Source organism: Panulirus ornatus, chromosome 3 (assembly GCF_036320965.1).
Source record: "Panulirus ornatus isolate Po-2019 chromosome 3, ASM3632096v1, whole genome shotgun sequence".
NCBI classification, from domain to species: Eukaryota; Metazoa; Arthropoda; class Malacostraca; order Decapoda; family Palinuridae; genus Panulirus; species Panulirus ornatus.
Window position 1 is genome coordinate 12933168 of NC_092226.1, and position 14522 is coordinate 12947689.

General features: G+C 38.2%; 1 protein-coding gene across 2 annotated transcripts in view; it reads right to left on the bottom strand.

Moving 5' to 3' along the window:
* LOC139760610 (uncharacterized) overlaps positions 1-12869 on the bottom strand; it is a 29523-nt gene extending 16654 nt beyond the window's left edge. Inside the window, exons 1-4 of one of the 2 annotated variants that reach the window (XM_071683995.1) lie at positions 12658-12869; positions 8809-8933; positions 4017-4156; positions 2725-2766 (exon numbers count right to left, since the gene is read on the bottom strand). In XM_071683995.1, the coding sequence (XP_071540096.1) occupies positions 2725-2766; positions 4017-4156; positions 8809-8933; positions 12658-12786 (436 nt within the window). In that variant the 5' untranslated portion in view covers positions 12787-12869. The remainder of the gene's footprint in view (positions 1-2724; positions 2767-4016; positions 4157-8808; positions 8934-12657) is intronic. The other variant, XM_071684004.1, reaches the window with a different exon arrangement.
* Positions 12870-14522: the final 1653 nt, after the last annotated feature.

The following is a 14522-nucleotide window of genomic DNA, read 5'->3' on the forward strand; positions in this document are numbered from 1 at the left end:
GGCCCTAGAGATATACATAGATAAATAGACTGACAGATTATTAGTAAAGATTGTACCTCTCTAATCCAGCACTCTGTGGTCCAGCACATTTCAAATCTGCCATCATTACTTATTAGTTTGTGGATCTATCACCATGGCAGCTCTGTTAGCAGCACTAAGGCACCAAAGTCTGTTTACACTACAGCTGAGCTAGTTAACAGTCCTGTTAATTTCTTATATTCAGCTGTATTTTAGCCCTTTAGGATATCATCTAAGAGACCAAGAGGTGTAAAAGATGGTGCTAGTGCTAATAAGCATAAATCATTGTCTATGCTTGAAGAGGTGAAGTTACTGAAAAAACTTGATACAGGAACTTCTGTAAAGATTTTGTGTGAGGACTCTGATATTAGACTGTCAACTGTGTGTGACTTAGGGATCAATTTCTGTTTTCTGGCATTTTCTGTGGTCTGGCAATGGTCAGGTCCCAAGGTGGTTGGCTTAAAAAGACACGACCTGTATAGTACAATATCTGCTTTGACCAGACATCTATCCACAAATTATGTTGGATGACATAATTTCTTTATGGGCTTTCTTTATGTATGTATCCTAATTCATGATATAAGTATCGTGGATTACAGATTCTGAGGGCTCTTAAAAACATACTTGTAAATACTGATATTTTTTACGTACAGACTCACAGTGATTAGAAAAATAAAATACTTGCCAGGATTTATAAAACCTTTTGCAACTATTCAGAGCCAATGGTAGTGTTTGCTATGGAGAGTTTCCTCTCAAACCCTACCACAAGTTTTGTCATATCTAGTTTGAGATTTGAAGGCTTTCAAAATGACTAGTTTGGATGCTTTCACCAATAATTATGAATATTCACCACTCAAATACCAGTAATACTATGGATTTATCTGATAAACAAAGGAAACAAAAAGATCCTTGCCAATTAATTAATAAGTTCTGATATTAACTTATTAAGAACATTCCTAACAAAATCTATTACATCTCCTACAAGGAAACCTACATACCTAAGACTACCAGTAAGCCATGTTTTTATAAAGCTTATAAATCTATAAGTAATGGATAATATAGTTCAGGCTAATGAATAACTTTTACAAGCAGACATTAGGCATGGCAGCATGGCAATGGGTAATTTCCTTTCTTGAAACTGTTAATATCTCTATATGGATTTTTTTAATCCTAGATGTTGCTCCCAATTTCCAATATTGAAATGACATACCATAGGTATGTTGAAAACATATTCTGTCACTGGCTAGTGAACACTGATCCAAGAAGAACTGAATGACTTAGTTCCAAATATTAAATTCAAAGTTGAAAAGCAAGCTGATGGTACCTTACTTTTTCTGGACACAATGATTATCAAGTCAAGAAATCTTTTTCTGGACACAATGATTATCAAGTCAAGAAATGGATGATATTTAGGACTTACAGGAAACCGACTTGTGTTGACAGTTATATACAATGTCATACTAATGACAATGAGTCTGTAAAATTTGTAAGTATTTACAAGTATAATTTTAGGGGCCATCAGAATTTGTGACCCACAATACTTATTTAATGAATCAGGATATATATGAACAGTGGCCTAAAAATATGTTATATCATAATTTGTGAATACATTCCTGGTCAAAGCAGAGATAACATAGGAAAGGTGCAAACAGGTATGAAAAACATTATAATGCTGCTATTCCAAGGAGAGCTTGCAACCTTAGTAAATATTCAAGACCTCTAAAAGTTAATGTTTTCAAATTTACAACAATTATGAGAAGTACTCATATAAAGAACAGCCTAGTTTAGGTAATGCTGGTGTTTACAACATTCCATGTAAGTGCTGTTAAGAAATATACTTAGGTCAAACAGTAAAGGAATTAGGAATGAGACTTAGCCAATGCAAGTACATTGTACCTAAGTGTCTACAGATTATAGGGTGACTGAAATTACAATTACCTTTCCTACAACCTTTGGGGAGACAACTTCCAAAATAAAACATTTTGGTGCAGACTACTATTCTATTAAACACTTGCTAAATCTATACGATCCCTGGAGACAATGTTTGGAAAGATTATAAAGATGGAAAGATAAATTGAAGGAAGTTTTGAAGTGCTAAGGCCATTTGACAGCTTTGTATTGAGAGAGATGGGGGAGGGGTCCATGCTAACAATGAGATGGGCCAAAGCAAAATTGAAGGTTCTGAAGTGCTAAGGCCACTGGACAGTTTTTTTTTTTTTTTTTTTTTGGGGGGGGCATGCTGTCAATGAGATGAGCTGAAGCATATGAAATGATAATGGTAAACCATGGAATAGTCTGTACAGCTTTCTTCTAGATGACAGTCCATGGTTTCAGTATATTGTACAGAACAGCTAGAGACTGGATATGTGTTTATGAAGTTAATGCTCATTTATTCCTAATACTACCCCATAAAAACATGGAAGGCAATAAAGTGTCAAAAAAAATGCACAGTGTTGAATTAAGTCAGTGCTCTCACTGATGTTATCTTGCCCAAGGTAGGAACCATCAGATATCACATCAACCTCCTAGGTAGCCAAATGAAGAAAGTACATAATACTGCAACTGTACACAATCATGGCACTATGAAGCATAATAATAATAAGATAAAGCCTGTATCTGTCTCCAGCTCCCAGTTAAACAAGCAGAAGATTACTATGTACATGTCTACCACCAGTGTCTCACTCATAAGCTTTCAATATCAAATACCTGCATTGAACTCCTGGATAAGCGAAATCAGTCTCTGGTCAGCTGTGGAGGGGATGAGGTGATATAGTACCAATAATCAAAAGCAAGTATAATGCTGTAAATTTATTTACATTGTATGTCACTTTTAAATGCCAGTAAATGTTGACAGGTTAGGGGTTATAAATATAAGTATCAGTACATCAATAAATTTTCCAATTAATTCAACTTGATATGAATGACTGGTGAAAAACAGCCCTTACCTCACCATTATATTCTGATAAAAGAACCAAACAACTTCCAAATTCTTCAAACTTGGTTACGTGAAACTCACATTAATCATATCAATCTAATAATATTATATTTTAAACATATACATTATCTTGGAAAGCAAAAATGGGTATGTTTGAGGGAATAGTGGTTCCAACAATGCTGTATGGTTGCGAGGCGTGGGCTATGGATAGAGATGTGCGCAGGAGGATGGATGTGCTGGAAATGAGATGTTTGAGGACAATGTGTGGTGTGAGGTGGTTTGATCGAGTAAGTAACGTAAGGGTAAGAGAGATGTGTGGAAATAAAAAGAGCGTGGTCGAGAGAGCAGAAGAGGGTGTTTTGAAATGGTTTGGGCACATGGAGAGAATGAGTGAGGAGAGATTGACCAAGAGGATATATGTGTCGGAGGTGGAGGGAACGAGGAGAAGAGGGAGACCAAATTGGAGGTGGAAAGATGGAGTGAAAAAGATTTTGTGTGATCGGGGCCTGAACATGCAGGAGGGTGAAAGGAGGGCAAGAAATAGAGTGAATTGGAGTCATGTGGTATACAGGGGTTGACGTGCTGTCAGTGGATTGAAGCAAGGCATGTGAAGCGTCTGGGGTAAACCATGGAAAGCTGTGTAGGTATGTATATTTGCGTGTGTGGACATGTGTATGTACATGTGTATGGGGGGGGGGGGTTGGGCCATTTCTTTCGTCTGTTTCCTTGCGCTACCTCGCAAACGCGGGAGACAGCGACAAAGTATAAAAAAAAAAAAAAAAAAAAAAAAAAAAAAAAATATATACATTATATTATTTTTCATACATATTCGCCATTTCCCACATTAGCGAGGTAGTGTTAAGAACTGAGGACTGAGCCTTAAAGAGAATATCCTCACTTGGCCCCCTTCTCTGTTCCTTTTTGGAAAAGTAAAAAAACAGGAGGGGAGGATTTCCAGCCCCCCGCTCCCTCCCCTTTTAGTCACTTTCTATGACAGGCAGGGAATAAGTGGGAAATATATACTTATATATACATATATATGTTGGGGGGGGAGGAAACTTACCTTGTCTCTCTCTCTTGGGCTTGTCAATTTGTAAGAAGGCATAGACTGTGTCCTCAACATATGGCAAGATTAATGGCTTGATTTTTGGATTGACTACTTGTGTAATGATGGCATCTATTCCAGAGTCCAGGATACCCAAGCTGGAAGGCACAAATATATTATTTAATACTGCAGGTACAAGATATTAATTGGCAAACAAAGAAAGTCTAAAACTATTGCACAACTGTTGTATTTAGTACCAAAGAGTAAAAAAAAAAAAAAAAAAAAAAAAAAAAAAAATCATGGGGTTCCAACCATGCTCCAATTAGAAATTATATGCATCATATCTGTAATCCCTTCTCCACAAAATGCTTTTCCTGAACAAGCCAACTGATAATGAAAACTTCTGTCCAAGCCTAGTTAAAAACAATCTTTTTTCTCTTACAGAATGCCATTTCATTAGTATTTGTAGACTTTCTTAACCTAAGAGTTGAAGAATATTTGCACAAAGTACCAAAGGATGTAGAACAAAGTATTCATACAACTTGTGATATTTTTCAATGGAATTACACCAACTACAATAAACAAGAATTGATTTGTTAAAAAATAAATATCCACTTCAGCTAAACTCTAAGTCACTAGCAAATAATTCAAAAAGAGCACAAGTCAAATTCTACCACAGTTTCAATGACAAGTTTGTATAAAACTATAAAATGTTTATACATGAAAGGAATTCTTTTTGATTTATACCCAACCACTTTTTCCACATTAGCAAGGCAGTCATGAACACATGAACAATGGTCTAATTTGCACATATCTAATCTGTAGCAGGCATGTATAATGTACCAAGACTGTAGTCATCTTCTACACCCAAACTCCAGAGCCTGCTATAAGTTTACCTTGACCCCTCAAAAGCCCTAGTTCAGCCTAACTGACAGCACTTCTTCTATCCATAAATACCATACTGATTCAACTCATATCATCCAATGCACAACTCTTGCCCTCCTGAACTTTCAGCTCCTGATACCCCCAGAGCATCCATTACTCACTTCAGTCATATCCTTAAAGATATTATTTTATTTATTATCACTTATTTTGCTTTGTCGCTGTCTCCCGCGTTTGCGAGGTAGCGCAAGGAAACAGACGAAAGAAATGGCCTAACCCACCCCCATACACAATGTATATACAAACACGTCCACACACGCAAATATACATACCTATACATCTCAATGTACACATATATATATACACACAGACACATACATATATACCCATGCACACAATTCACACTGTCTGCCTTTATTCATTCCCATCGCCACCTCGCACACATGGAATACCATCCCCCTCCCCCCTCATGTGTGCGAGGTAGCACTAGGAAAAGACAACAAAGGCCCCATTCGTTCACACTCAGTCTCTAGCTGTCACGCAATAATGCCTGAAACCACAGCTCCCTTTCCACATCCAGGCCCCACACAACTTTCCATGGTTTACCCCAGACGCTTCACATGCCCTGATTCAATCCACTGACAGCACGTCAACCCCGGTATACCACATCATTCCAATTCACTCTATTCCTTGCCCTCCTTTCACCCTCCTGCATGTTCAGGCCCCGATCACACACAATCTTTTTCACTCCATCTTTCCACCTCCAATTTGGTCTCCCACTTCTCCTCGTTCCCTCCACCTCCAACACATATATCCTCTAGGTCAATCTTTCGTCACTCATTCTCTCCATGTGCCCAAACCATTTCAAAACACCCTCTTCTGCTCTCTCAACCACGCTCTTTTTATTTCCACACATCTCTCTTACCCTTACATTACTTACTCGATCAAACCACCTCACACCACACATTGTCCTCAAACATCTCATTTCCAGCACATCCACCCTCCTGCGCACAACTCTATCCATAGCCCACGCCTCGCAACCATACAGATATTATCAGAAATGAATTAACTGCTGCACTAACATCTGTTGGGATTCTAGCTATAACTTCCTTAATCTTTATGAAATCTAAAACTGATATATATTTTCTCAAACAATTTTGAAACCAAACATCCAACTTTGTACAGAGAAACATATAGCTTTTTCTTACATAAAAGTAAGAATTGAGAGGGGAAACATATTTTAGTACTAAAATAATCGCCCTTCACTTATGCAAATCTATACAACTTTGCACTCCTTCCTTGTAAGTACAAAGAATCATTTAGCCTTTTCTTGCATAAAAGACAGAATTGAGATAAAAAATGATATTTTAGAATTAAAATATTCAATTGCAGTTCTCCTATACAGCTTTGCACTTCTTCCTTTTAAGTAACGCCCAAACAACTCTTTTCTCTTTCACTAAAAACTTTTCTTCTTCAACTATACTTCAACTGGGTTACATTTCATTGAATAGACTTTTGGGCATTAACTGACACCCCCTCCCACTATTAGTCCATTAAATCAAAGCTTTACTGTTTGTAGGTGAGAGCAAATGACATGAGGGAAACGGGTAAGGAATGGAGTATATTTAGGGAAACAGTAATTGCATGTGCAAAAGATGCATAAGGCATGAGAAAGGTGGGAGTTGGGCAGATTAGAAAGGGTAGTGAGTGGGAGAATGAAGTTGTTTTAGTGAAGTGTTTTAGATATTTGAGAGTGGACTTAGCAGCGAGTGGAACCATGGAAGCAAAAGTGGTTACAGGGTGGGGGAGGGGGGTGAAGGTTCTGGGAGCAATGAAGAATGTGTGGAAGGGGAGAACGTTATCTCAAAGAGCAAAATTGGGTATGTTTGAGGGAACAATAGTTCCAACAATATTATATGGCTGCGAGGCATGGGCTATAGATAGGGTTGTACAGAGTAGGGGGGAATGTGTTGGAGATGAAATGTTTCAGGACAATATGTGGTGTGAGGTGGTTCGATCAAGTAAGTAATGAAAGGGTAAGAGAGATGTGTGGAAATAAAAAGAGTGTAGTTGAGAAAGCAAAAGAGGGTGCGTTGAAATGATTTGGACATATGGAGAGAATGAGTAAGAAAAGGTTGACAAAGAGAATATATGTGTCAGAGGTGGAGGGAACAAGAAGTAGGAGACCAAATTGGAGGCAGAGGGTTGGAGTGAAAAAGATTTTGAGCAACTAGGGCCTGAACATCCAAGAGGGTGAGAATCGTGCAAGGAAGAGAGTGAATTAGAATGATGTGGTGTACCGGGGTCAACATGCTGTCAATGAATTGAACCAGGGCATATGAAACGTCTGGGGCAAACCATGGAAATGTCTGTGGGGCCTAGATGTGGATAGGGAGCAGTGGTTTCGGTGTGACTGAGTGTGAACAAATGTGGCCTTTTTTGTCTGTTTTCCTGGTGCTAACTGACTGAAGCAGGGAATAATGATGCTGTTTCCTGTTGGGCGGGATAGCACCAGGAATGGACGAAGGCAAGCAAGCATGAATATGTACATGTGTATATATGTATCATCCTGGGAATAGAGGAGAAAGAATACTTCCCACGTATTTCCTGCGTGTTGTAGAAGCGACTAAAAGGGGAGGGAGCGGGGGGCTAGAAATCCTCCCCTCCCCTTTTACTTTCTCCAAAAGAGGAAACAGAGAAGGGGGACCAAGTGAGGATATTCCCTCTAAGGCTCAGTCCTCTGTTCTTAACGCTACCTCGCTAACGTGGGAAATGGCGAATATGTATGAAAAAAGTATATATGTATATGTCTGTGTATGTGTATGTTGATATGTATAAGTATACATGTATGTCTGTGTATGTATATGTGCATATGTGGGCATTTATGTATATATGTGTGTATTTGAATGGACGGGCTATCCTTTGTCTGTTTCCTGGCACTAACTCGCTGATGCAGGAAACAGCGATTAAGTATGTAAAAGAAAAGAAATTCATTTAATTAATAAAACCCAAGGACCCCTTCCTGGGGAAAAGTCTTGTAGTTACCCTGGATGTCTTTCCAGAGGCTCCTGCAGCCAAAGGCTGCACTACTTCTTATGGCAAGTAAATGAACAAAGAACAGGTCCCCTAGGTACTCTGGGTGATGTCATACATTTTCTACGTAAATCAAGTGAGCAAATGGCATGAGGTTCTCGTATGAAACTTCCAAATGCAGTTGAATAAGGTTATTTCTGATCTTGCAATAATTTACTCAAACCAAAACTGGGTTATGTTACTCTAAACCCATAAATATACAGCATGAAAATCTCTAATTTTCTCATAGAACCCCAAAGCTAAAATTTTAACAAGGGGTTTAGATGAAACATTGAGGAGCTAATCAAAGAAAAAAAGAGATGTTAAAGATCTTGAATGTAAATCTCCCTTTGGGTTACTGGGGAGAAGCAGCCACTATTTCAAAGAAGGACCAGATAAATAAAACTTTATTCAGGCCTGAAGCAAAAATGCTACTAGTCTTTATCTGGTGATAAAGGCAGATACAAATTCTAAGCAGAAAGTAAAAGTCAATTTTGAGACATTAGATTCTTCCATAAAGGCAAAAGTATCTTATGTCAATTGGTACTAAATGCTGTATATGTTTAAGTCCGAGAATCCATGATTGAAGGTAAAGATCCTGCAGGTATGCACTCCCAGTAGTTGTTGGAAGGCAGGTTAATGATGGCAACCTGATGGTGGTAGCTGCTGACAAGCCAACAGCCCTATTTTTACAATCACTAGTTGCAGACATCTTGGTTGTTTGCAAAAGCTGAGTGAAGACTGTTGCCTACTAACCAAATTATGAGGATGAAGGCTTAATTCTGACCTGAGTATTCCAAGGAAATCTCTAATGCTTGTGAGACAGACAACAAGGAGAGAAAAATTTAGGACTTACTTGTTGACGTGCTTCCGTACACCATCTCGCAACTGGTTCTTGTTTAAGTCGTTTTTCCAAGTTTTCTTCTCCAGAAACTTGTTCACATGACCCTCGACACGCTGCCGAAGGTTTTGGAAGGCTGGCTAGAATACAAATGCGACCATATGAACATAATTACCATAACACATATCTATCACAGTAAAATTTAAATGGCTATATATACTGTGACTGTGAAATACAAATCAAGGAGTTCCATTTATAAGCAATTATGCTTAGCTTAATAACTGTGAAACTGGTACACCTAATGAATTAAATCCTTAATTGGGAAAGGTGTGATGTAAGCCTTCCTACATGGTCACCACAATGTACACCCAAGGCATGCACTACACAAAACACAAGTTCTTCATGTAGCACTTTGTTCAGAATTCCCACTACACCCAACTGTATTCCTAACTACACCAACAACTCAAGAGAAAAGCCAAACTGTATTAAAAAATATCTATTCCTAATATGTATATCCAAAACATATAAAGGTTCAAACAAGCCTACTCTGAATATAACTTCATCTTTATGAAATCTAAAACTGATATATATTTTCTCAAGCAATTCTGAAACCAAACATCCAATTTTGTATAAAGAAACTAAACTAAGTCCAGTACTCCAATCAATACATACTACTTCCTCCTTCTTGCAACATAAGGCTCACTCCTCTTGCTCCTCCATTTTCCCATGCTACATGTTGAGGTGCTGGCTAGATGTCTTCAAGACACTTGATACCTCCATTGTACGTAGAAATGTAAACCCCACAGACATGGAACACTTTGCCCTCATCATCTACTAAAAGGCAATGAAAACAGCCCACCTGCTGCTTCGTAACACACCCGCTGTGACTAAGACACCCCTTCAGGAGGACCCTGTCATTTACCAACACAACTGCACAGAGAGTGGACCTCACTCATACATGGGAATGACACGGACCAGACGATCGAGGTGCTTCATCTGTCACCTACAGAATGGAGCCTGGAGCCATCAAGAACCACTATGCCACTCTATATAACTTCTGCATGACATGACAAGACCTAGACAAGAACACCAAGATCATCGACTGAGAACTAGGCCCTCCCCGTCTCTTGTTCCTGGTGACAATATACATCACAAAACAACCTAGAATAAATAAACATGTCGAAGATTTTCAAATCCTACCATCCTCAAAATGCCACATAAGTCTAACCAATGAAGCAGCCAATGAGCAATCAGCTTAGCCGATCAGCTCCACCCACCTGTCTCCACCCAATCCACAAGAATCGTATAATAGTAGCCATCCATGACAGAACTATCAGATCCAGCCTGAAGATGAAACAAGTTAGTTCTGAAACATCGCAGCCTTTTGGGGAACTCCTGAAGAAACTTCAAGAAGACCACCAAAAAATTGTACAGCAAATAGAAGCTGTACATAAAAAAATAAATAAAGGAGAATGTGCCATAGCTTTCAAACTTGTATGCATTCAGGAAAACATCCTACCTGGCTATGCCCACATACATACAAATATATATATTGTGCGCAGGAGGATGGATGTGCTGGAAATGAGATGTTTGAGGACAATGTGTGGTGTGAGGTGGTTTGATCGAGTAAGTAACGTAAGGGTAAGAGAGATGTGTGGAAATAAAAAGAGCGTGGTCGAGAGAGCAGAAGAGGGTGTTTTGAAATGGTTTGGGCACATGGAGAGAATGAGTGAGGAGAGATTGACCAAGAGGATATATGTGTCGGAGGTGGAGGGAACGAGGAGAAGAGGGAGACCAAATTGGAGGTGGAAAGATGGAGTGAAAAAGATTTTGTGTGATCGGGGCCTGAACATGCAGGAGGGTGAAAGGAGGGCAAGAAATAGAGTGAATTGGAGTCATGTGGTATACAGGGGTTGACGTGCTGTCAGTGGATTGAAGCAAGGCATGTGAAGCGTCTGGGGTAAACCATGGAAAGCTGTGTAGGTATGTATATTTGCGTGTGTGGACGTGTGTATGTACATGTGTATGGGGGGGGGTTGGGCCATTTCTTTCATATATATATATATATATATATATATATATATATATATATATGCTCGACGTGCAGTCAATGGATTGAACCAAGGCATGTGAAGCGTCTGGGGTAAACCACGGAGAGTTCTGTGGGGCCTGGATGTGGAAAGGGAGCTGTGGTTTTGGTGCATTTTACATGACAGCTAGAGACTGAGTGTGAACGAATGTGGCCTCTGTTGTCTTTTCCTAGCGCTACCTCGCACACATGCGGGGGAGGGGGTTGTTATTTCATGTGTGGCGGGGTCGCGATGGGAAAGAATAAAGGCAGACAGTATGAATTAGGTACATGTGTATATATGTATATGTCTGTGTGTGTATATGTATACATCGAGATGTATAGGTATGTATATCTACATGTGTGGACGTGTATGTATATACATGTGTATGTGGGTGGGTTGGGCCATTCTTTCGTCTGTTTCCTTGCGCTACCTCGCTAACGCAGGAGACAGTGACAAAGTAAAATAAATAAATAAATAAATATATAAATATATATATATGCAAAAAACAAAGGAAAATGAAACAGTAAGTTCCCAAGTGCACATTCATGTAAAGACCACATCGTCAAGGGAGATACAAGAATGTGACGGATGTAGAACAGTCAGTTTATGATAAACAAGGAAGAGACATAGCTAAGACGCCACTGGTAAACAAGCGTTCACCATCTGGTAACACTTGCTCACCAATGGCATGTGGTTTTTTGCATATACTAAATCATGCACACAACTATGACCTCTTGCAATACATATATATATACATATATATATATATATATATATATATATATATATATATATATATATATATATATACATATATATATAGCATTAATCAGATGGCTGCAAATAGGGCTTCAATCCATACCACATCTGCTAAATTAAAAAAAACGAACATATAATAAAACAAGAAAAATTACCTGTAGAGTACAAATGCTATTTTCCTATACCACCTATGAATTCTAGTGAATGCCGTCAGGCAGTGTAACATATGAATTCAACTTAATCTCCGTTTTGCAAACATGTTGGATGACTTCGGAAGTCTGCATAAACATAAAAATCTGTCCTGCATAGGGTCAGATTCCTATATTCCTATAGATATCTGGACTCAGTTTACATTCCCAACCAAACGAAAATATCATAGCAGAGTAATGAGCAAAATAATAATAAAAAAAATACATAATAATATCAAGAACTTCAATAATGCTGTCTGTAAACAGTAATAGAGCATAGTCTTTGATTTCCACATCTTACAGTATTATAGACTAATAATTTAACTATACATTTTCCCTGTCCCTCATTATCTTACCATAAATGAATTTTACATCAAAAATACCTCTAAAGGGTAGTAAGGCAAATCTCACACTACTAAATTATTCGTCATTACAGCAACAACGATTCCATACAAAATAAGGTATCACACATATATTATTGGCATCTCTTTTCTTAACTTTCATTTTTTATTAGTGACAAAATTCTATCCCTTTTAACATCATATACTGTTCTCCAAGGCTATTTAAGCATAAGCACTTTTCGATGACATTCTTTATGTTAATCTGGTGCATTTCTATTATTTACAGCATATATTAGGGGTTTTGTCACCCCTTCAGTCTCTTATCAAGACATATGTGACAAATTTCAGTTACAATAGAATTTGAGAGTTGAGCTACAAAGGAATCCAATATTAGAAATGTCTTGATTTTTTTTCAAATGTGCAGCAGTCAATACTGGAATTAATAGTCAAGTTCTTAACTTTCAGCAATGCTTCCTATAACCTTAAGGATGTTAATTCCCTTACCTTTGTGTCGACGTCGGCTAAGCATTCTTTGCGGAACTGATCAAATATTCCTTTAGATTTTAACTGGCCCACTATTGCTTCTACCAGCCGAGGATCTCCTGGAGGCAACTGTGTCACGGGGATGTCCATGATTACAGCTTACGGTCGCATCAAGCTGTATTTGTCAGAGGAAAATTTCTACAGCAGGTTGTGAAAACAAAACAGTTTATTACTAATCTGCTGGCGCAAGATATTATTTCAGCCTGTGTTTAAATCTTTTAAGGATCACTGCTTTCCAACTCAAGTTGATCATAAAATACACTCAAAGGAGAAATTTTATTTAGCAATGAGTTAAATACATTAAAGATACCTAAACATCCCACAATCATTAATTCTATTCTCATTTTGCTTTTAGAGTTTAACCCAGCTATCCTTGTAATCAAACGAAGGTGCTGCCATCTATGGCTTGGCTCGACTTCAGACTATAAATTGTCGTAACCCAGCAAAAGAATGTTGCTGTAGTAAAAAGAGAGTTTGAAAATGGTTAAATATGTTATGGAATAGAGACTGAATCGAAAACGGAGAATGAAGAATACGAAACACTGAATAAGAGAGATAAAAGGACCATGTTTCACTAAACATGAGAGTAGCTTGCTCATGTGAACGAAATAAAAATTCCTTGAAATATAGCTAGGAATTTAAAGATATGTATGAGTTCCATGCCAAAGATTCCCCAATTATGAGCCAGATTAAATCACGGTATGATAGACATGACTTGTACCGATTTCAATGGGAGAGTCCTGCTTTCTAGCTGGCCCTGTTTTGCCCCCAAATTTTAAAAGGCGCGAAAATGTCCCATTTTGAAAGATAACCTAGATATTCAGCATTATCTTAATTGGCGTCGGTAAGCAAATGCGTACACAGAACCCTTGCCAATGGCATGCAAACAATTCGTGAGATATAAAGATACGGTGTTGGTCTGTAATATCCAGAGGCAGATCCTGATGAGGACTTTCATAAGGACCCGTCATATGATCACATAATCTGTCGATCTACATCTCTGCCACCCAATTTCTCAGAGAACCCATATCAGGGGGATGGCCATGGCAAAGGTCTCCACTTATCCCTGTCCTTACACGCCTCACTCACATATGCCATTCCACGCATTCTTCCACCATTTGTCTCCCTCCAGTACTTCACCCTGTTTCCCCCCTATCACATGTGTCCTTCCTCACACCAACCCTTTTAATCGTACTAGCATACTCTTTCCATGAAAATTCCGTCTTGCATTCTTTCTACTAGCCCAAACCACCTCAATGTACTACGTTTCACCCACTCTACCACTCCACAATTCATTCCTCTTGCATCTCTCTCTCTCTCTCTCTCTCTCTCTCTCTCTCTCTCTCTCTCTCTCTCATATATATATATATATATATATATATATATATATATATATATATATATATATATATATATATATATATATATGTGTGTGTGTGTGTGTGTGTTACGAAGCCTTGAAAACGTCACACAGTCCGGCCTCACACCTCAATATATATATATATATATATATATATATATATATATATATATATATATATATATATATATATATATATATATATATATATATATATCGAAACTTTCCCTGAGTTCTCCATCCACTCTTGCACATACATTTGCAACTCAATTAGGCTCTTACATCATCCAATAGTTGTCCCTTACCCCATCTATCCTGTTATAATCTTTCTCCATATCCCTAAAATATGCATACGGCTTCTTGCCTTTCCACAATCATTTTCACCACAAAAAAATCTGATCATAACCCTCTGTAGAACAAATAAGCTGCATCAAAAGGATGAGTAGTGTTAGAGGGGGGAACGCGC